The sequence below is a fragment of the Copidosoma floridanum genome, unplaced genomic scaffold (assembly GCF_036245765.1).
Source record: "Copidosoma floridanum isolate Cflo_tuat_1 unplaced genomic scaffold, Cflo_Japanese_pri ptg000012l, whole genome shotgun sequence".
NCBI classification, from domain to species: domain Eukaryota; kingdom Metazoa; phylum Arthropoda; class Insecta; order Hymenoptera; family Encyrtidae; genus Copidosoma; species Copidosoma floridanum.
The window spans coordinates 1,132,053-1,155,381 of NW_028321889.1; the positions used below are offsets into that span (position 1 = coordinate 1,132,053).

General features: G+C 30.9%; 3 protein-coding genes across 3 annotated transcripts in view; all 3 read left to right on the forward strand.

The window, feature by feature from the left end:
- The first annotated feature begins 68 nt into the window (after positions 1–68).
- The window catches only part of LOC149375068 (retinoid-inducible serine carboxypeptidase-like), a 28,407-nt gene continuing 5,146 nt past the window's right edge, over positions 69–23,329 (forward strand). The window contains exons 1-2 of the mRNA XM_089590447.1: positions 69–75; positions 637–786. Coding sequence (XP_089446573.1) covers positions 69–75; positions 637–786 — 157 coding nt within the window. The remainder of the gene's footprint in view (positions 76–636; positions 787–23,329) is intronic.
- LOC149375069 (alpha-crystallin A chain) lies at positions 4,195–6,469 on the forward strand. The gene is made up of 3 exons (XM_089590418.1): positions 4,195–4,483; positions 4,721–4,780; positions 6,127–6,469. The coding sequence occupies exons 1-3, from the start codon at positions 4,307–4,309 to the stop codon at positions 6,340–6,342; spliced, it is 453 nt and encodes a 150-aa protein (XP_089446544.1). The 5' UTR covers positions 4,195–4,306; the 3' UTR covers positions 6,343–6,469.
- On the forward strand, positions 16,840–19,745 carry LOC149375070 (heat shock protein 26-like). The gene is made up of 3 exons (XM_089590564.1): positions 16,840–16,894; positions 17,162–17,221; positions 19,450–19,745. Exons 2-3 carry the CDS (start codon positions 17,189–17,191, stop codon positions 19,663–19,665), a joined length of 249 nt encoding a protein of 82 aa, XP_089446690.1. The 5' UTR covers positions 16,840–16,894; positions 17,162–17,188; the 3' UTR covers positions 19,666–19,745.

Here is a 23,329-nt window from a genome sequence, read left to right on the forward strand (position 1 = left end):
CTCTCAGATAATTTGACCTCGAAATATCAGTAAATTCTGTTATCAAAAGAAACCATCTGACGTCAGAGATGTTTGGTACGTCACACATAGACAGTAATTGTCCTGATGTTTGATATTTGGATGTTTGAGCGCTAATAAAATGCTTATTTAAAAATTTGTCAAAAATATGCAATTATATACATTTGGATTAATGTTCTAAATGTTTGGTAACTCTTTTGATTGTATATAATAACAAAGTACAGTAAAACAATTTTTCTCATCCCTTTAAATAAAGACTTATTACTAGTTACCAATGATTTTTATTTTTATTTGAATCAAATAACTTTGAAAAATGATCTAGAGAAAACAATTAAATCAATAATTCAATGGTTTTTTTCTTTTCAATTCTGTATTGACGTCATGTACAATTATAAAAAGTAAAAAAAAAAAAAAAGAAGAATTTACGTGCTAAAGTTAGTATGGTATTTTATTTGACTTGGACGTACCTCGACAGTTGTACGTGTATTAATTGATCAAAAGACTGTTAAATTTGATAAAAAAAATTGTATTTACCCATCAGTCATAGAATAACGCGATTGTTACTGTAAAACTAGTGAGTAACATTTTCCGATTGTCTTCATAAAATATTAATCAAAGGCAAACGTGGATTTGGTCCCGGAGAGCAAGATTGGGGATTCGTGGAAGTGCGTCCGAAAGCTTACATGTTTTGGTGGCTTTACTACACAACTGCAAGCGTAAACAACAAATATGAAACCAAGCCATTAATCGTTTGGCTGCAAGGTAATCAAAACTCTAGAGGGGGTTTATCCAAGCCGATCAGAGTGACAGTACATCCTCCGTATGGCAAAAAAAATTTAGATTCCGTACGTACAACTAATGTACGAAAAGTACAAAAAGCACGTCCTTTTAAAATTGATGATCCGCAACTTTTGCAGGTGTTAAGCTCTGTTACCTAACTATTTGCATGATAAAACTTACATGAAAGACACCATGCGATTTCCTTCTTTTTTCACGCAGTTTCAACTTATGTTTATGATTTTTTCCTCATAGTGAATGGAATTTCGATCAAAATAAGCCTGGTTTCAAAGGTGTAACTGTAAAATGTTTTGTTCAGAAAAGACACCACAATGACTAATTGATTTAGTCAAACTATTTTCAAGACCACAGTAACTCAAGTTTTAAATTGCATGCGCTTTGATCATTGTTTTTTTCAGCAAAAAATGTACAAAACTTTCTTTATAGGATTTTCAGTTGTGGAATAAGCTATGGAAGTCTATGCATAATCGGAATCCAAATGCGGGTATTTCTAAATCAATCAAAGTGACTTTACAACCCCCGTTCCCATACATGGAATAACATATCTAATCAGTATAAATCTTGGGACAAAAAAATTTTTCGATAAATAATATGTGTGTTCTCTTTTTTTAAGTTATCCATTAATTAAAAAGTGTAAATAATTCACGCTCAATTATATGCTTAATGTACATGTATACGAATGAATGTATAGAAAATAAAGTTGTCTTATTGGAAAAGTTGTATTTTTTTAAGTATCCTTTTCTCTTAATGTACAGAGTATTTAGAATTGCTTAAGTTTTGTCAAGTTTTTAAAAATTTCAACTCCTATATTTTATCATCAAGAAGTAAAGAATTGATTAAAGTAAATGTAAATAATGTGAATCGTAAATACGCTAGCAAATATTCAACTTAATGACTTAATTTGAATTAACACTTTCCAGTAATTCTGCATTATTTTGTTTGTTATTTGCACCCTCAGTAGGAAGATTGTAGTTTGTGCTCATCTAACCAGGGTAAGTACAAGGAGTCCTTTGGGCCTTATGCCTGCTCTGGTGACATACACCACCAGGTATGGAAAGTATTTTTTTTTTTTTTTTATGCTAATGTTCTTAGTATAGTTAATAAAATTTCTTTTTGGGCCCCATAAAATATTTTTTTCACGTTTTGTGATCATAGTCCGACGCGATTTTGACGATTTTCATTATAGTTGCGAAAAACTACTTGTTAACTATTTTTTAAGCTTTTCTATTACTATGTAAGATTGTGTGGTATGTATATTTGGAAATCCATAAAAATATCCCTTTTTTATCCCGTGTTTTAAAATGAAATTTTTCTTGAGGCACACCCTTGAAATTGGGCTCACATTATTTTACTCAGATCTATTTTTTTTTTTTTTTTTTTTTTTTTTTTTTATATTATAGTGCTCTCTACGTCCGGCTCCTTTATTAAGGTCTCTACTATGGGCACTTAGCACTTGGGAAAGGGACAAGGAAAGGGATGGGAGGCCTCTCATTTCTGGGAGGGGGTAGGGGGAAATTAGGCAATTTTTGCTGCGAGAAGGTCGCCTAAGCCCTCCTCGAGGAGCATTGCGTGGCGAAAAAGCACATGTGGGAATCACAGAGGTACTTGCCCGAATAGTCGCACTGGCCGGGAATCGAACCACGGTGGTCTCCCGCGTGCCAATCCACGACCTAGCCGACCGAGCCACCGCGCGCTCGCTACTCAGATTTATATACATATTAGTTAAACATGAAAATCACGAAAAAAGGGTGTCACCTCTACTGAATCCCATGTTAACGATTTTTCCTTTATAGTACATAACATTTCGGGCAAAACAAGCTTCATCTCGACAGTGTGCCTCAAACAAAAATTTTATTTAAAAATCGGGGATGAAACGAAATATTTTTTATGGATTCCCTCATATTGTAATACACTGTCTGAAAGAATGGATATGACCGATGTTATTTATGTAAAATAAGCTTACATAAGTTCCTTTAGCAGGTAGCACTGATTATTTCATTTAACAAACCTGATACACGAATCATCTTACGACAAATGTAGGTTTGTCAACGGATTCGATTTTAGTAAGAAAAGGTTATTTTTCTGAAATAAAGCTATTGCGATATTACAGCAATGTGAAATATGTGTACTGTATATTAGGAAACAAAACTAGTTAAAAAGTATTCTACCATTTTTTCGATAAGATTTCATTAAATTATTGTCAGGTATTATTATATTATAACGTCATACATGAGAATAGCTATTATATCAGTTGTTAGTATGACTACTATAATCATATAATGTCATACATAAAAATAGCTTTTATATTACTTATCAATAAGACTACATCAAGCATTGAACGCATTTTCAGTGTAACAATGTGAATTTGAGGCGTTATCGTGATATTTTATTTTTTCCTCTACAATTTTGTTAAGAAATTATAAGACCCTTATTTCATCACTACACGTAACACATAATTTGAGGCGTTATCGTGATATTTTATTTTTTCTATACAATTTTGTTAAGAAATTATAAGACCCTTATTTCCATCACTACACATAACACATTACTGTTTCACAGGAACGAGCTTCGTAGTTTTTGAGAAAAAAAATCTCACAGTTTTTCCATTATACGCAGACTCTTATGGAGAGGTCATCGCAAGTTTGCTGCCAAAGATACGTCTCCTTATACGACTTGTTTAATTTTTGATAGATTTTCGTAAGAAACCAATATGTCGAAGCAGACCACATTAAGAAGTACTTTCAAAAATTTCAGAAAGCCTTGCTTGATAGTTTATGAGATGTTGCAATTTAAAGTAGCTCATTTTGCCAAAAATTTGACGAAAACGAAACAAACAGATGACTAGACCCCTGACGGGTCGCACGGCGAATGCAGTAACTGATAAAAATTCATCGTTACGGGTAGAGTGGGGTGTGCAGTCCCATCAGATTTTCAGACATCGAACTTTTAATGCGTAATGTACCGTGACAACCCCCTTAAATATATTTCTTTGTTACCGTTAGCTAAAAAGCTTCGGTTGGTAAAGTTACGTACACTACTAATAGTAAATATACAGCCATACAGTTGTGATTTTTAGTTACTCCATATATGTATATTGTATCCTTTCGGTAATATGCATAAAAATACTTGTTCTTAAGAAATATATGTATGTACACTGACGTCTACAACTAATTTTAGTGATATTTAACACTTCAATTAGATAATGTTAGCTTCTGATGATACAACTGCTGGAAGGGAGGATTAAGTCTACGAGTTTGGTCACTATAGGCGCTCCGATAGACTCGGTTATCTTCTCTAGCGTTAATTGGGTCTTGGGTGAGGCCACGGTGTAAGAAAGACAGATGATACAAAGCTTTATCACTGCCGAGTGAAAATGTTGTAGCAGTACCAACTATCGAAAGTCGTGACAAGACCCCAGTATCAACTGCACCTTTTTTTCGAAGTAACAAACCATAGCATTTAGACTCCGGTTTTTATATTCTCAATCATTATGTCGGAGTTTAATAAGGATTATTGTTATGGCAACTTTAAAGTAAACACGTGGAAAACTTATTTTGCTGCACGCGACATTACTGACGAAACTTCCTTTAAAAAAACACTCTTACCGTTGACGATAATTAACCAGAGCTACAATGATTTTAAAACCTTAAATGATAAAACTAGTAAGGTAAAACGACTTAATCACCCACTTGGGGTGCGTATACATGGCATAAATGGAGTCTTGAATTTCTAGGACCAGCCCGTATGCCCATGTAAGTGCGACAAAGCGAGTGTACGTTCTTGCTTCCCACTCGCACTCACACAGGCTTACGGCTGGTCTAGAAAGTTCAAGAGTCCATGTATACGCATATTTAGTATATTTTACAACTTATTCCATATAATTTTCAAAAATATAATTTTTTAGGATAAAATTCGAGCAACAGTAGATTGCGTGCAATTTAATATAGAACAGATTAATGTGTCCGTGAGTATCTTTTTTTATTTCATTTTTTAACACATGCTTCTTTTATTATTAATGCTGAATTCTGAAAAATCAAAAGCATTTCAAGACAAAATTGCTACATTTTTTACGGAAACAAAAAACATCACTATATTTAGATTAATTATTTTTTTATACTTAATTCAGCAACATCAGCCTATTATATCAGCTTTCAACGTATTTTTGTGAATTCTCGTTATTTAGACTATAACGATCACACTTCATATTGAAATGTGTAAACCAACAACTTAAAACAATAGGTTTCATAACTTTATTTCATCTACAAATAAATCTTAAACATAATTTTTAGCAGAAAAAAACCAGATTTTTTCGTGTTAAAATATTTTCTTTATTTTTCAAAGCATGAAACAAGTAGTAAAAAATACACAAAAATAACGAAAATTTACGTAGTTTTTAGGTATATTGTTAACCGTTCATTGTAATGGACAAAGACATTTTTTTTTGTATTCTTTAATTTTTGTTGCCTTTAAGACCATCAGGTTTACAATTCGAATAAAAGTGTGCAACACAAAAAAATTTTTTCATAAAATACACAACTTTTTTTAATCATTCAAAGACCTGTTATAAAAATCATAAAAGATATAACGAAAAAACTAACTTGTTATGTGTTTTTTAATATTTTCTTAAATTCTTAAGGTACCAAGATGATCTCGGAAAATTTGAATAAAAGTTTTAAAATAATTTTTTTTTTTAATCTACAACCATATTTCTGATACCAAATGTACAAGTCTTTGAGATATATCTAAAAACTAATTTTTTCAGGCTGCAAGATACTACCATTTTGACTATAAAGACATAGAAATCCTTTTTTTAAAGTCTTCATTCATCGTCAAAAGTTTCATTTTTTTGAGATCTACATTTTTCTCGACTGTATGGACATAAAATGTCAATAAAAAAGTTACATGCAAAATACTGATTCAAATTTTTATAAAGTTATGCAATATCGGAGCAGATAAAATTTTTACTTTTAATGACATTTCCTGGATTTGAGGCTGTCAGGTTGTAACATAAAAAAATCAATGTATACACTAAATTTGAGCCTAATCTGATAAAAAGTTTTGAAGATAGTTTATTTACATGTCTTCATAAGTCTTTTCGTTTTGGTGAAAATATGAGGCAGTCCTGTAAAACAATCGTGCCGTATAACAGCATATTCTAGTAACCGATATTTGACAGAATAGGTGCAAAAAAATATTTTTTTTTCCGTACATAATTGTGTCATATCTCTTCCAATACCTTAAACTTGTTATGCATATAATTTCTCTCAAAAAAAAAAACATGTCTGTACATTAACTATGTTCTACTTTTAGGTGGTTGACGATTTCATCGTAGTCGAGGGAATACACGAAAAATTTCAGGATGAGGATGGTAATATGCGTAAAAATATAGTTAAGAAGATTTGCATACCTAAAAATTCCGATTTAAGTAATGCCAAGGTAATTTTAAGCTCAGATAAAGTCTTGATTATCTGCATTCCTGATAACATCGGGCAAGAAGAGAATAAGTGTTTTACTAATATTCCATAGAACAATAAACCATTTAAATAATAAACTCCAAAAAACTAACTTTCATGAAAAGAAATATTATGAATTCTTCATGTTATTATGTCTACATAAATTGTTAGTATGCAATAAAAGTTAAACTTGACGTTCATCATGTAATGTCTTCTCATAAGTGCTTTATCAGTACATTTTCCCAAATCTAAGTAGATTGCTTCCTTATTTATACTTGAATTAACTATTACGTATTATGCTGCTAAAACAGAGTTAAATCAAAGTTTTTTTTTTAATTGTTATCGTATCCAAAATATAAAAAACAAATTAATAATTTCATGATGACGAGGTCATGAAACTATCAAAATGTCGTAGGAAATTTCAGGTTTTCAAAAATTTTTAAAGCCTTTAAATATGAGTGATCGATTGTATCAATCTAAATTAATCCATAGTTAATTTGTAAAATCAAAATCTAAGAACGGTCAACCTTTTATTTACTTTCCTAGCACAGCATACTTATTACATGATACTTTTACACTGTTTATTACTCGTATACAAAATTTAATTAAACTGAGTAATTATTACTTCCGACTGATACGACTGAATGACTGATACGCCAGATAGCCCTGCAAAATCGGATTATACGGAGACACAAGAGTATAATTCTTTAAAAATTAAAGTATTAATGAAAAAGGATCAAAATATGTGATTAGTTCATGAATAATAAAAAATGTAATTGAATTTTGTGTTTTTATTAATTTGCAAACATATATTCATAAAATTATTTTTGTTAATTCTTTAACTGATAGAACTCCCTTAAGTTTTTTTTCGGACTCAAGACGGTGGTTTAGCACTGCAAGATTTTTTTTTCTTCTTGATTTTTTAAATGTTTTTTTTTTTAATGTTAATTAAAAAGTCAATTTTTTTATGCTTTTACCGTTGTTTTAAGTTGTATTAAATAACTAGTTTGGATTGAGCATTGGTAAGTATATTCAGTTTCACATCTTACGATAAAATTATTATTAGTGTTCCTGATGCAAGCCACTGTAGAAACTTCAGACTCGAGAAACCTCCAAAGGAGGGTTGAGACACTCTTCGTACCTGATATGGTTAGAAGCGCAGTATGTTTGAAGATAATTTTTCCTACTGAGAGGACACCAATCGTTTTAAGAAAGAAAACACTGTGAGGGCAACAAGAAAAATACTGATATCAGAACAAAAGAAAAATGCTTCTTTAAAGTAAAATTATTCATACATCTCATGTCTGATAATCTTTCTTACTAACAGCATAGCAGTATACCTTATACAAATAAAGAAGCATTGAGAAAAATACATTCGTTTGATCTTGTAATCTGTTCTTTTAGCCAGGCAGTGTCTATGTAGTGGACAACACAATTTATTGAACGCACACGTTTGCATATTTGAGTTGAAGCATACTTATTTTTGTCACCACGTAAACTTGACGATGGGTCGATTAGCTCGGACTGTTATTTTCCCACCAACGAACACAAAAAATCGAAGTTCAATTGGTGAGCGATTCGGGTTTCTCACAGAATATATGAAAATAATCAATAACGTAAGACACGAGTCATTCCAAAAACAGGCCATCCAGCTCCAAACTTTGGTCTCCTTAGTTCCGCTACAATTTATAACAATGTTGTACAGAAGTACCTTAACGATAGCTAAAAAAAAAATGATACCAGCGTCCGGAATGCCAAAATCTGAAAAATTAAAATTAGCTTGTTGCTTGCAACTTTTCAAATGAATATTATAGCTTCATTGGCAGTTAAAAAAATGTCGATCTCAAGAAAATAATACTTTTGACCACTTATGTAGACCTAAAAGAAGGTTTTTTTTTATGCTCTTGTAGTCAAAGTGTCTTGCAGACAAATGAAATTTTACAGGTTTCAGAAACAGTTTTTATTTTTAACTATATCTTGAAAATTTAAAGACTTACTTAATCGGTGTCAACCAAAATATTGTAGCTCTCGAAAAACATTTTTTCTTTTGGATATTTTATTTATTCATCCAGGATCATTTTTGTACTTAAAAAATGGAATAGAATGCAAAAATATGAGAATAAATCGTTTTATACTATATTAAGATATTATTAAAGTTTTGTTTATAGTCAAAAAAATGTGGAACTCATTCAAATACTACTTTTTTTTTGGTCACTGTTATCAAAATTACAATTCTGATAGACTTAAAATCAGTGAATATTTAAAAGACAAGTTTTTGCCGATTAACACAGTAAAGTCGACAACATACCAAAGAGTTATGAATAAAGTTGTGGATTTTAAACAATGCAAATTTTTCATACATTTATGTATTTTTTAGGACTTCGTTGATGCTCTAAAAATTTGAAGAAATTATTTCAGCATAAAAAAAAAAAAAAAACTTCTTTTAATACAATTTTTGTTTTAGATTTCTGTATCCACGTTGAGCACAATTAACATTTTTAGACAAAACAATAAACAATGTGTTCAATATGCTTTGCATCACATAATTAACAATTGCTTCTAGACTAACTTTATTTGGTATTCATCAAAGTATAATATTTCAGAAAGTTAGGTACAATGAGGGAAAATTCCAGACTGAAACAGAGAGAGAAATAGGAACTTTCAGTTTTTTATACATTGACAATGTTATTTTTATAAGCTAAGAATTTCATAGAGTTATTAAAACTTATGAATTAAAGCAGTACTTAGGTTATGAATTAATTGGCAGGCATTCAATAAGTTTTATGGGAAAGGAACGAAAAATTCGTCAATTCACTATTCAAAATTTTTTAAATACTTACAAATACAAATTTTTAATTTTCATATATAGCATTGCACGTGCTCAGTGATCTCGTTAGTACAGTGATGATTTTATCGCCAGTAAAACCCGCAATATTTATCAATACAAGATTGTTTACGTGTATCTTCACTAATGATTAACTATGTGAGAACTTAAAAATTGAGATATTATATGGATTTTTTTTTACACAATCAGTTAAAAATTACTCTTTATTCCATTATATAATCTACTCCCTTAATGAATACTCTGCATACGTAGAAATAAATATAGATATACGAATTTTTCTATGCAAGTGCTTTTTTATAAAACTAACTTTGTACATGTAGTGCCGCTTGGTATATCAAAAAAGAACATTGATTGAGCTACAAAATTTATTATTAAGCACTACACAAAATTATTTACAAGAATCAATACAATTCATAATTTAGTATCTGGCCGCTGCCTTTCCTCTATCCTGACAACCCTAATATTTTTATATTCGTTCGGACAGTTTAACGCAGGACTTTATCCGGTTCACAGCAATCAGACCGAGTAAATTAGAAACATTGTCCTGAAAGTTTAGTGAAATTGACTAGTTTTACTGTTATAAGGTTCCACAATCTTACGACGCGTTTTTGCAGTAAAATATCTCAGCCGAGATAATAAAAATACATTAATTTCTTGCAATCTTCGGTTTCGTTATTGCTGGTCTAAAATGGCTGTATCAACGTTTTCAGTTTTTATTCTTTTAGCTGTTTCATTAGTTTCTGGCAATGACTCAACAACTAATATAAATGAGTATTCGAATCTAATAATGGACGTGAAAGAATTTTATAAAATCAACAGTGTTGTGATCGTGTACAATAGTTTTGAAAGTAAGTAGAAAAACAAACAGTTGGAAGATAGTTACAGTAAAAAGTTGTTTATTGTTTTGATTATTTTTTAATTTTTTATTTATTTATTTTTTTTTTTTTCAAGGAATGAATGTTGCAACGGGTATCATCAGGCAACTTTCAAAAAATCATCATTATTCGATGGCAATAGCAGGATCTGACTTAACCACTAGATTTTCCAGCATAAAGAGCAGTTCAAAGTTATTATTCGTCGTTATGCTAAAAACTGAAGACGATTTAAAAAATTTCATGCATTTTACGACGACAGAAAGTATTGATTCTCATGTGTGGTTGTTATTGTTTGATTCATCAATGACCGAGTCAATGAATACTTTCTGCCTAAATCCACGGGAAAATCGTCTAGGCTTGAACTTTGCTGTTGAAATGATGGTTAAATGTGGGGATGATTCGGATATCAAGGAGTGGTTCTCCAAAGGATCATTGGATAAAGAGATGCAGGTACACGAATACCTTAAGTGGAATCCAAAGACTCGTCTGAATGTCACAGATCGTCGAGCTTTGTTTGAGAGAAGGAGAAATTTGAGGGATGTCTCGCTGAAAGTTTTATCTAAAAAAGTAAGAAAATTTTACTACTTTTCACATTTTAACAAAGCTATCCTCTATAACACATGTTTTCATTATTCAAGGAGAAGGTTCCAGTACAGTCTGAAGTAACAAATAATAACTATATTTTCGAGATACCGAAAAAAATCGTTGATGAATTGACGTCTGTAATGAAAATAACTCAAGAATCGGAAAGCTTAGTATCAACCAATGAAACTAGGAACCAAACAGCTGAAAAAGGAAATAATACATCTAACATCAATACATTAGATATCGATGTGATAGCTATGAAAATAAATGTAAATGAAAATATTTCGGAAAAATTAGATCTTACGATTCCTATTACAAGTTTGCGGCACAGTTTGCTCATCAAAATTCCTGACAGTTCATATGTACCTTGGAATGCATACTTAAAGGTGAGAAATTCTGACAAATTAAAACATCCTTTATTTTACTAAAGTCTCATTATTGTCTTGTCAACATCAAATATAAATGGACTATAAAAAATCAATAATTTATTTTTCTCATGTAATAATGGATAGTTTGTTACACTAAAATTACGATACGCTTAAATTAAAATAGTTGGTAGTACCTTTTTTCATTAGACAAACATCATGCAGGCTTTATACGTCTTTAATGCTCATCATGAATTAAATGTAACTATTAGATTTTTAGCAAAAGTACATGGATTACACTAATTATTACTATAATGATCTTGACGATTATATTAACTTTTATCAACATCAGAAAAAGAGATAAACAAAAGTCGAGATATACCATTTTATTGGAAAATTGTACACAAGTGTGGGGCATATTCTGTCAGCAGGGACTGTCACGTAAGTTTTCAATACTGAAACTGGCGACTAATATAAAACCATACAACTCATAAATACCATTTCTTCGATTTACAGAGACTTATGCTAATCGTACGTCACTTAAGTTCGTGTATTTATTAGTGCTATTTTGTGCATTAGTAATCTACGCAGTTTATTGTGGATCGTTAGCCAGTTACTTGACAGTCGGAGAACCTACAGTGCCGTTTAAAGATCTAGCCGAGTTTATGCAAGATGGTTCTTATCAAATAATTGCTTTGGAAAATTCCACCTCCTACAGATCTACTTTGGTAAAATTATTAATAGTTAAAGTTAATGAGTTTTAAGAATTTCATTAAAATGTTCTCATATATTGTCAGATAACATCTAAAGACCCTACTTTTAATAAAATAAAAGAACTGATTCAAAATTCAAACAACTTACTTAACGACACAGAAGCAGCTATTCAGCAGGTATTTTTTAAAAGTCTTTTGTCATTATTAAAGATAGTAGTATAAATTATAACGCCATTGAAACTAAATGTAATGTTAAACGGCTACACTGACGTTACGTAACGACAAAAAGGTGCAAAAAGTTTCACTTTTATTACAGTTAATACAGTTACAGCAAAATCTGTACTTGAAATTCTTGCTAAATTTGTTAGCGCATGTGCTGACAGAAATAACTCAAAACATATCAATATATTTTATTTTAATAATTTTTAATTGATTCATACAAAATTCATATGTTTCAATCACTTGAAGAAATAATATTGCTCAAATCGCACAGGTAGGACAACTCACGGCTTCAGGCACCTTTTTGCACCACACTATTTACATGAGTATTACAACCGAATGAGCTGTGCTTTCGCTTACACGTTTTATTTATCTTGTCTGATAATGATTTTTGTACCTTTTCTTGATAAATATTAGAAACTGCGATTTCTTTGAAATTAAAGCTATTTTTCTATTGAACGTAGGTCTGCTCCAAAAATGTAGCTTTATTTACAACTTCAGAGTTATTTAAAACAATAAATCAGGAAATGACATGCAAAATAGGAAGTGTTCCTATCAGCAGCTGGTTGTACCAAAGTATAGGATTAAAGAAAAATCATCCACTCACCCAATTCTTTAATTATTAGTGAGTTTGTTATATTGTATAAAACTGTTTTAACTGTATGCTAAAAAAATTATTTAGTATTCAAAGGTTTAATGAAATTGGAGTTATGAAAAAAATAAATATGAAATACAAGACCAAAACTGATGATGAACAAAAACTACATCATTTTACTGACATAAAAGATGTACTTCCTCTGTTTGCCATTTTGATCGGTGGGTGCACCATAAGTCTTATTATTCTACTTCTTGAGAAACTGTATTATGGATGGCGCCACAGAAACTGCGACAAAAATCGTACAAATCTTGTACGTAAACCACGTGCCTATCTTAATCCACGACGCAGACAAAAAGCACATAGTTTTCGAAGCGACGATCCAAAACTTTTGCAGGTACCAATTAGCTCTACTCACTTAACTTTGTGTATTATGCGTGTATGTATATATGGAAGGTAATAATGAGACACTGTCATATGCTTCCCTCCTTTAAGCACCTTTATATTATCTGTTTGAAAATACTCATGAGAATTATGTCAAATGAAAAACTAAATGTAAAAAACGCACACTAAATTAAAACATCTTTCTTTTGTTGAATTATTTTTCATTACAGATTAATTTTTTAAATCTAAACTCATGAATATTTAATTCACAAGAAACACGTCAATGTCTTATACATTGAATCAAAAATATTTTCCATTGTTTATCTTGACCTGATACAGTTTTAAAATTCAATTTGAGTGTTCATGATTTTTAGAGCAAAATATACAGAATTTTCTTTTCAGGATTTTCAGTTATGGAATAAGCTATGGAAGTCCATGCATAATCAAAACCCTAGGAGAGGTTTATCCAAGCCAATCAGAGTGACAGTAAATCCTCCGTATGGCAAAAAAAATTTAGATTCCGTACGTACAACTAATGTACGAAAAGTACAAAAAGCACGTCCTTTTAAAATTGATGATCCGCAACTTTTGCAGGTATTAAGCTCTGTTACCTAACTATTTGCATGATAAAACTTACATGAAAGACACTATGAATTACTTTACTTAATCAAAAGCACTATGAAAATTTTTTTTTAATTATTGGTTTTTTGGAAATTAATTTTTTTCTAGTGAAACCTTAAAGTATTGTCCCGAAAATTATAGTTAATATATGAGAAAATTCACAAAAAATATATCGTTTTCCCCCATTTAAAAAAAAATTTTTTTTAATTCCCTTAAAATGAAACTTATTTTTCTTGAAATCACATATAATATATGTAGAATTAAGGAATAATTACAAACACGCGTATCAGTAGTGGTGACGCCGCTCTTACATGCAATCATTATATATGTACAATTCATATGTTTAGATATGATTTTTGCTTGTAAATTGCAGAAAAACGGTGTCTCTTCTACTGGAAGCAATGTTTATGATTTTTCTCTCATAGTATATGCCATTTCGATCAAAATAAGCCTGGTTTCAAAGGTGTAACTGTAAAATGTTTTGTTCAGAAAAGACACCACAATGACTAATTGATTTAGTCAAACTATTTTCAAGACCACAGTAACTCAAGTTTTAAATTGCATGCGCTTTGATTAATGTTTTTTTCAGCAAAAAATGTACAAAACTTTCTTTTTAGGATTTTCAGTTATGGAATAAGCTATGGAAGTCGATGCATAATCGGAATCCAAATGCGGGTATTTCTAAACCAATCAAAGTGACTTTACAGCCCCTGTTTCCATACATGGAATAACATATCCAATCAGTATAAATCTTGGGACAAAACAATTTTTCGATAAATCAAATATGTGTTCTTTTGTATTCACGTTTTCTATTATAAAGTGTCAAAAATGCGCGCCCAATTATATGCAGCACAGTTTAATTTATATGTATACGAATGAATGTATGGAAAATAAAGTTGTCTTTTCAAAAAAGTAGTATTTTCTTTTAACTATCCTATTCTCTTAATTTACAGAGTATTTAGAATTGCTTAAGTTTTGTCAAGTTTTTAAAAATTACAACTCCTACATTTTATGATTAAGAAGTAAAGAATTTATTAAAGTAAATGTAAATAATGTGAATCGTAAATACACTAGCAAATATTGAACTTAATGACCTTATTTGAATTAACACTTTCCAGTAATTCTGCATTATTTTGTTTGTTAACTGCGCCCTTAGTAGGAAGACTATAGTTTGTGCTCATCTAATCAGGGTAAGTACAAGGAGTCCTTTGGGCCTTATGCCTGCTCTGGTGACATACACCACCAGGTACGGAAAGTATTTTTTTTTTTTTTTATGCTAATGTTCTTTGTATAGTTAATAAAATATATTTTTGGGCCCCATAAAATATTTTTTTCACATTTTGTGATCATAGTCCGACGCGATTTTGACGATTTTCATTATGATTGCGAAAAACTACTTGTTAACTATTTTTTAAGCTTCATTATTACTATATAAGATTGTATGGTATATATATTTGGAAATCCATAAAAATATCCCTTTTTTATCCCACGTTTTGAAATGAAATTTTTTTTGAGGCACATCCTTGAAATTGGGCTCATATTGTTTTACTCAGATCTATATACATATAAGTTAAACATGAAAATCACGAAAAAAGAGTGTCACCTCTACTGAATCCCATGTTAACGATTTTTCCTATATAGTACATAACATTTCGGGCAAAACAAGCTTCATCTCGACAGTGTGCCTCAAACAAAAATTTTATTTAAAAATCGGGGATCAAACGAAATATTTTTTATGGATTCCCTCATAGTGTAACATACTGGCTGAAAAAATAGATATGACCGATATTGTTTGTGTAAAATAAGCTGACGCAAGTTCTTTTGGCAGTCGGCACTGATTATTTCATTTAACAAACCTGATACACGAATCATCTTACGACAAATGCAGGCTTGTCAACGGATTCGATTTTAAGAAAGAAAAGTTTCTTTTTCTGAAATAAAGCTATTGCGATATTACAGAAATGTGAAATATGTGTACTGTTTATTAGGAAACAAAACTAGATAAAAAGTGTTCTACCAATTTTTCGATTAGATTTCATTAAATTATTGTCAGGTACTATTATATTATAACGTCATACATGAGAATAGCTTTTAAATCAGTTGTTAGTATGACTACTATAATCATATAATGTCATACAGAAAAATAGCTTTTATATTACTTAGCAACACGACTACATCAAGCATTGAACGTATTTTTAGTGTAACAATGTGAATTTGAGGCGTTATCGTGATATTTTATTTTTTCTTTACAATTTTGTTAAAAAATTATAAGACCCTTATTTCATCACTACACATAACACATTACTGTTTCACAGGAACGAGCTTCGTAGTTTTTGAGAAAAAAAATCTCACAGTTTTTCCATTATACGCAGACTCTTATGGAGAGGTCGTCGCAAGTTTGCTGCCAAAGATACGTCTTCTAATACAACATGTGTAATTTTTAATAGATTTTCGTAAGATTCCAATACGTCGAAGCAGACCACATTAAGAAGTAATTTCAAAAATTTCAGAAAGCCATGCTTGATATTTTATGAGATGTTGCTATTTAAAGTAGCTCATTTTGCCAAAAATTTGACGAAAACGAAACAAACAGATGACTAGACCGCGGACGGGTTGCATGGCGAGTGCAGTAACTGATAAAAATTCATCGTTACGGGTATAATGGGGTGTGCAGTCCCATCAGATTTTCACACATCGAACGTTTAATGCGTATTGTACCGTGACACCCCCCTTAAATATGTTTCTTTGTTAACGTTAGCTGAAAAGCTTCGGTTGGTAAAGTTACATACAGTACTAAGAGTAAATACACAGCCATACAGTTGTGATTTTTAGTTACTCCATATATGTATATTGTATCCTTTCGGTAATATGCATAAAAATACTTGTTCTTAAGAAATATATGTATGTACACTGACGTCTACAACTAATTTTAGTGATATTTAACACTTCAATTAGATAATGTTAGCTTCTGATGATACAACTGCTGGAAGGGAGGATTAAGTCTACGAGTTTGGTCACTATAGGCGCTCCGATAGACTCGGTTATTTTCTCTAGCGTTAATTGGGTCTTGGGTGAGGCCACGGTGTAAGAAAGACAGATGATACAAAGCTTTATCACTGCCGAGTGAAAATGTTGTAGCAGTACCAACTATCGAAAGTCGTGACAAGACCCCAGTATCAACTGTACCTTTTTTTTGAAGTAACAAGCATTAGCATTTAGATACCGGTTTTCATATTCTCAATCATTATGTCGGATTCATATACGAATTATTCTTACGGTGATTTTAAAATGAACGTAGTAGAAAATTCTTTTGCTGCATGCGACATTACTCACGAAACTTCTAATAGAAAAACAAACTTGCCGTTGACGTTAACTGCCCAGAACTATAAGGATTTTAAAACCTTAAATGATAAAACTTGCAAGGTAAAACGACTTATACACCCACTTGGGGTGAAAATTATAAACCCGACCTCGGGGTGCGTATACATGGCATAAATAGAGTCTTGAATTTTTTAGAACCAACCCACATGCCCGTGTAAGTGCGACAAAGAGAGTGTATGTTCTTGCTTCTCACTCGCACTCACACGGGCTTATGGCTGGTCCGGGAAGTTCAAGACTCCATGTATACGCAGCCTTACTACATTTTTTACGACTTATTCCATATAATTTTAAGAAATAGAGTTTTTTAAGGATCACTTTCACGCGGACGTAGATTGCATGCAATTTACTCTAGAAGACATTAATGTATCCGTGAGTATCATTTTATTTCATTTTTTTAAGACATTATGCTTCTTTTATGAATAATGCTAAATTCCAAAAAGTAAAAAGTACCTTAAGACATAACTGCTACATTTTTTACGAAAGCAAAAATTATCACTAAATTTAAATTAAATTTTTTTTTCCTCCTTTCGGGCGGAAAGTGAGGGCCGAAAGTACTTTCAGTGCCTATTTCACGGGCGGAAAGTGGAACCTCCCGCCCTAGGGCGGAAAGTACATTCCTGCCCTAGGGCGGAAAGTACATTCCCGCCCGCAAATAAGAAAAATTAGTAAATTTTGTAGTTGGTGCTGTACATTATCAATATGTTATATGCGACATCTATCAAATATCTTTCTTTATACATCTTCAAAACAAGACTTGATTATTTTATGAAATTCTATTATAAGTATATTTTGTGTATAATTTCTTAAGAAAAAATATAATATTACAATAAGGGAGTATTATATCTCTGATTGCCATTTTTTGATACTCATACTCTCATTCCACCAAGTTTTTTTTTTTTCGGGAGATTAGATTAATTTAATTTATTTTTTTTTTTTCGGGAAATGGTTGTAAATTTTTTTTAATCGAACGATCAATTGATTTTTTGGACGAGGGGGGGGGCTTTGCCCCCCCTACCCCCCACCAGGGGCTCCACCCCCTGGACCCCCGCCGGGGGCTTTGCCCCCTGGTCCCCCACCAGGGGCTGCCGCCCCTGGACCCCGCACAACCTTTGATGCGAACTTTCGTTTATTAACAATTAACTCTTACTTATTTTAAAAAATTCCTTACCTTACCGACTACTTTTTTAGACTTATTATTTTATAAAAATAAAATCATACTCAATTTTAAATAATTGATGCAAAATAAGCTTTGTGTACATTAGATAGACATTGAATAAATATTTTTCATTTTTAATCCTGTAGTTAAATTTTTATTGAAGTGATCATTAACCAGACAAAATACGTTCTCACTTTGCGCCCTTAAGGAGAAAAATAGGATACGCGACTCGGGCGGAAGCCTTCCCGCCCTTGAGCGCACTTTCCGCCCGCCGAGTACTTTCCGCCCTTGGGCCGAAAGTACTCGGCGGGCGGAAAGTGCGCCCGCGGGCGGGAAGAAGCACTTTCCGCCCTAGTGGCGTAATATACTATTAAATATTCAATTCAACATTATCAGACTATTAAATCAGCTTTCAACGTATTTTTGTAAATTACCGTTATTTAGACTGTCATGATCAAATTTTATACATAACTGTGAACACCAAAAACGTAGAATAATGGGATCCATAACTTTCTTTCGACTACATATAAATCTAAATGTAATTTGTGGCAAAAAAACAGATTTTTGCGTATTAAAATATTTTCTTTAATTTTCGGAGCATGACAAGTTGTAAAAATACATAAAAATAATGAAAATTTAATTTTTCATTAAGAAATACAAGTTTTTTCGACTTTTGCAAGACCTTCAATAAAAATTATGAAAAATATAACGAAAAAACTCAGTTGTTGAGTGTTATTTAATATTTTCTTTAATTTTTAAGGTACAAAAAAGATCTTGGAAAATTTTAATAATAATGTTAAAAAAAACATATTTTTTGAGATCTACAACCTTATTTCTAAAATTAAATCGCAAGTCTTTAAGATATATCTAAAAAACTAATGTTTTCAGACAGTAAAATATCACCATTTTGACTATAAAGACATAGATATGTTTTTTTTTGTTTTTTAATTTTCATTTATCGTTAAAAGTTTAATTCTTTTGAGATCTACATGTTTCTCGACTGGGTGGACCTAAAATGTAATAAAAAAAGTTACATAAAAAAAATTGATTCAAATTTTTACAGAGTTATGCAATATCGGAGCAGATAAAATTTTTACTTATGATGACATTTTCTGGATTTGAGACTGTGAGGTTTTGACATAAGAGAACAAATCCATACACTAAATTTAAGCCCAATCGGATAAAAAGTTTTGAAGATAGTTTATTTACATGTCTTCATAAGTCTTTTCGTTTTGGTGAAAATATGAGGCAGTCCTGTAAAACAATCGTGCCGTATAACAGCATATTCTAGTAACCGATATTTGACAGAATAGGTGCAAAAAAAATTTTTTTTTCCGTACATAATTGTGTCATATCTCTTCCAATACCTTAAACTTGTTATGCATATAATTTCTCTCAAAAAAAAAAACATGTCTGTACATTAACTATGTTCTACTTTTAGGTGGTTGACGATTTCATCGTAGTCGAGGGAATACACGAAAAATTTCAGGATGAGGATGGTAATATGCGTAAAAATATAGTTAAGAAGATTTGCATACCTGAAAATTCCGATTTAAGTAATGCCAAGGTAATTTTAAGCTCAGATAAAGTCTTGATTATCTGCATTCCTGATAACATCGGGCAAGAAGAGAATAAGTGTTTTACTAATATTCCATAGAACAATAAACCATTTAAATAATAAACTCCAAAAAACTAACTTTCATGAAAAGAAATATTATGAATTCTTCATGTTATTATGTCTACATAAATTGTTAGTATGCAATAAAAGTTGAACTTGACGTTCATCATGTAATGTCTTCTCATAAGTGCTTTATCAGTACATTTTCCCAAATCTAAGTAGATTGCTTCCTTATTTATACTTGAATTAACTATTACGTATTATGCTGCTAAAACAGAGTTAAATCAAAGTTTTTTTTTTAATTGTTATCGTATCCAAAATATAAAAAACAAATTAATAATTTCATGATGACGAGGTCATGAAACTATCAAAATGTCGTAGGAAATTTCAGGTTTTCAAAAATTTTTAAAGCCTTTAAATATGAGTGATCGATTGTATCAATCTAAATTAATCCATAGTTAATTTGTAAAATCAAAATCTAAGAACGGTCAACCTTTTATTTACTTTCCTAGCACAGCATACTTATTACATGATACTTTTACACTGTTTATTACTCGTATACAAAATTTAATTAAACTGAGTAATTATTACTTCCGACTGATACGACTGAATGACTGATACGCCAGATAGCCCTGCAAAATCGGATTATACGGAGACACAAGAGTATAATTCTTTAAAAATTAAAGTATTAATGAAAAAGGATCAAAATATGTGATTAGTTCATGAATAATAAAAAATGTAATTGAATTTTGTGTTTTTATTAATTTGCAAACATATATTCATAAAATTATTTTTGTTAATTCTTTAACTGATAGAACTCCCTTAAGTTTTTTTTCGGACTCAAGACGGTGGTTTAGCACTGCAAGATTTTTTTTTCTTCTTGATTTTTTAAATGTTTTTTTTTTTAATGTTAATTAAAAAGTCAATTTTTTTATGCTTTTACCGTTGTTTTAAGTTGTATTAAATAACTAGTTTGGATTGAGCATTGGTAAGTATATTCAGTTTCACATCTTACGATAAAATTATTATTAGTGTTCCTGATGCAAGCCACTGTAGAAACTTCAGACTCGAGAAACCTCCAAAGGAGGGTTGAGACACTCTTCGTACCTGATATGGTTAGAAGCGCAGTATGTTTGAAGATAATTTTTCCTACTGAGAGGACACCAATCGTTTTAAGAAAGAAAACACTGTGAGGGCAACAAGAAAAATACTGATATCAGAACAAAAGAAAAATGCTTCTTTAAAGTAAAATTATTCATACATCTCATGTCTGATAATCTTTCTTACTAACAGCATAGCAGTATACCTTATACAAATAAAGAAGCATTGAGAAAAATACATTCGTTTGATCTTGTAATCTGTTCTTTTAGCCAGGCAGTGTCTATGTAGTGGACAACACAATTTATTGAACGCACACGTTTGCATATTTGAGTTGAAGCATACTTATTTTTGTCACCACGTAAACTTGACGATGGGTCGATTAGCTCGGACTGTTATTTTCCCACCAACGAACACAAAAAATCGAAGTTCAATTGGTGAGCGATTCGGGTTTCTCACAGAATATATGAAAATAATCAATAACGTAAGACACGAGTCATTCCAAAAACAGGCCATCCAGCTCCAAACTTTGGTCTCCTTAGTTCCGCTACAATTTATAACAATGTTGTACAGAAGTACCTTAACGATAGCTAAAAAAAAAATGATACCAGCGTCCGGAATGCCAAAATCTGAAAAATTAAAATTAGCTTGTTGCTTGCAACTTTTCAAATGAATATTATAGCTTCATTGGCAGTTAAAAAAATGTCGATCTCAAGAAAATAATACTTTTGACCACTTATGTAGACCTAAAAGAAGGTTTTTTTTTATGCTCTTGTAGTCAAAGTGTCTTGCAGACAAATGAAATTTTACAGGTTTCAGAAACAGTTTTTATTTTTAACTATATCTTGAAAATTTAAAGACTTACTTAATCGGTGTCAACCAAAATATTGTAGCTCTCGAAAAACATTTTTTCTTTTGGATATTTTATTTATTCATCCAGGATCATTTTTGTACTTAAAAAATGGAATAGAATGCAAAAATATGAGAATAAATCGTTTTATACTATATTAAGATATTATTAAAGTTTTGTTTATAGTCAAAAAAATGTGGAACTCATTCAAATACTACTTTTTTTTTGGTCACTGTTATCAAAATTACAATTCTGATAGACTTAAAATCAGTGAATATTTAAAAGACAAGTTTTTGCCGATTAACACAGTAAAGTCGACAACATACCAAAGAGTTATGAATAAAGTTGTGGATTTTAAACAATGCAAATTTTTCATACATTTATGTATTTTTTAGGACTTCGTTGATGCTCTAAAAATTTGAAGAAATTATTTCAGCATAAAAAAAAAAAAAAAACTTCTTTTAATACAATTTTTGTTTTAGATTTCTGTATCCACGTTGAGCACAATTAACATTTTTAGACAAAACAATAAACAATGTGTTCAATATGCTTTGCATCACATAATTAACAATTGCTTCTAGACTAACTTTATTTGGTATTCATCAAAGTATAATATTTCAGAAAGTTAGGTACAATGAGGGAAAATTCCAGACTGAAACAGAGAGAGAAATAGGAACTTTCAGTTTTTTATACATTGACAATGTTATTTTTATAAGCTAAGAATTTCATAGAGTTATTAAAACTTATGAATTAAAGCAGTACTTAGGTTATGAATTAATTGGCAGGCATTCAATAAGTTTTATGGGAAAGGAACGAAAAATTCGTCAATTCACTATTCAAAATTTTTTAAATACTTACAAATACAAATTTTTAATTTTCATATATAGCATTGCACGTGCTCAGTGATCTCGTTAGTACAGTGATGATTTTATCGCCAGTAAAACCCGCAATATTTATCAATACAAGATTGTTTACGTGTATCTTCACTAATGATTAACTATGTGAGAACTTAAAAATTGAGATATTATATGGATTTTTTTTTACACAATCAGTTAAAAATTACTCTTTATTCCATTATATAATCTACTCCCTTAATGAATACTCTGCATACGTAGAAATAAATATAGATATACGAATTTTTCTATGCAAGTGCTTTTTTATAAAACTAACTTTGTACATGTAGTGCCGCTTGGTATATCAAAAAAGAACATTGATTGAGCTACAAAATTTATTATTAAGCACTACACAAAATTATTTACAAGAATCAATACAATTCATAATTTAGTATCTGGCCGCTGCCTTTCCTCTATCCTGACAACCCTAATATTTTTATATTCGTTCGGACAGTTTAACGCAGGACTTTATCCGGTTCACAGCAATCAGACCGAGTAAATTAGAAACATTGTCCTGAAAGTTTAGTGAAATTGACTAGTTTTACTGTTATAAGGTTCCACAATCTTACGACGCGTTTTTGCAGTAAAATATCTCAGCCGAGATAATAAAAATACATTAATTTCTTGCAATCTTCGGTTACGTTATTGCTGGTCTAAAATGGCTGTATCAACGTTTTCAGTTTTTATTCTTTTAGCTGTTTCATTAGTTTCTGGCAATGACTCAACAACTAATATAAATGAGTATTCGAATCTAATAATGGACGTGAAAGAATTTTATAAAATCAACAGTGTTGTGATCGTGTACAATAGTTTTGAAAGTAAGTAGAAAAACAAACAGTTGGAAGATAGTTACAGTAAAAAG

Bases quoted from the DNA above. Each gene is read 5' to 3' on its own strand.
- LOC149375070 (XM_089590564.1), top strand. From the start codon at position 17,189: ATGCAATTTACTCTAGAAGACATTAATGTATCC. The intron at 17,222-19,449 runs GTGAGTATCATT...TTCTACTTTTAG, and splicing joins TAGAAGACATTAATGTATCC to GTGGTTGACGATTTCATCGT.
- LOC149375069 (XM_089590418.1), top strand. From the start codon at position 4,307: ATGTCGGAGTTTAATAAGGATTATTGTTATGGCAACTTTAAAGTAAAC. The intron at 4,484-4,720 runs GTAAAACGACTT...ATAATTTTTTAG, and splicing joins TAAATGATAAAACTAGTAAG to GATAAAATTCGAGCAACAGT. The intron at 4,781-6,126 runs GTGAGTATCTTT...TTCTACTTTTAG, and splicing joins TAGAACAGATTAATGTGTCC to GTGGTTGACGATTTCATCGT.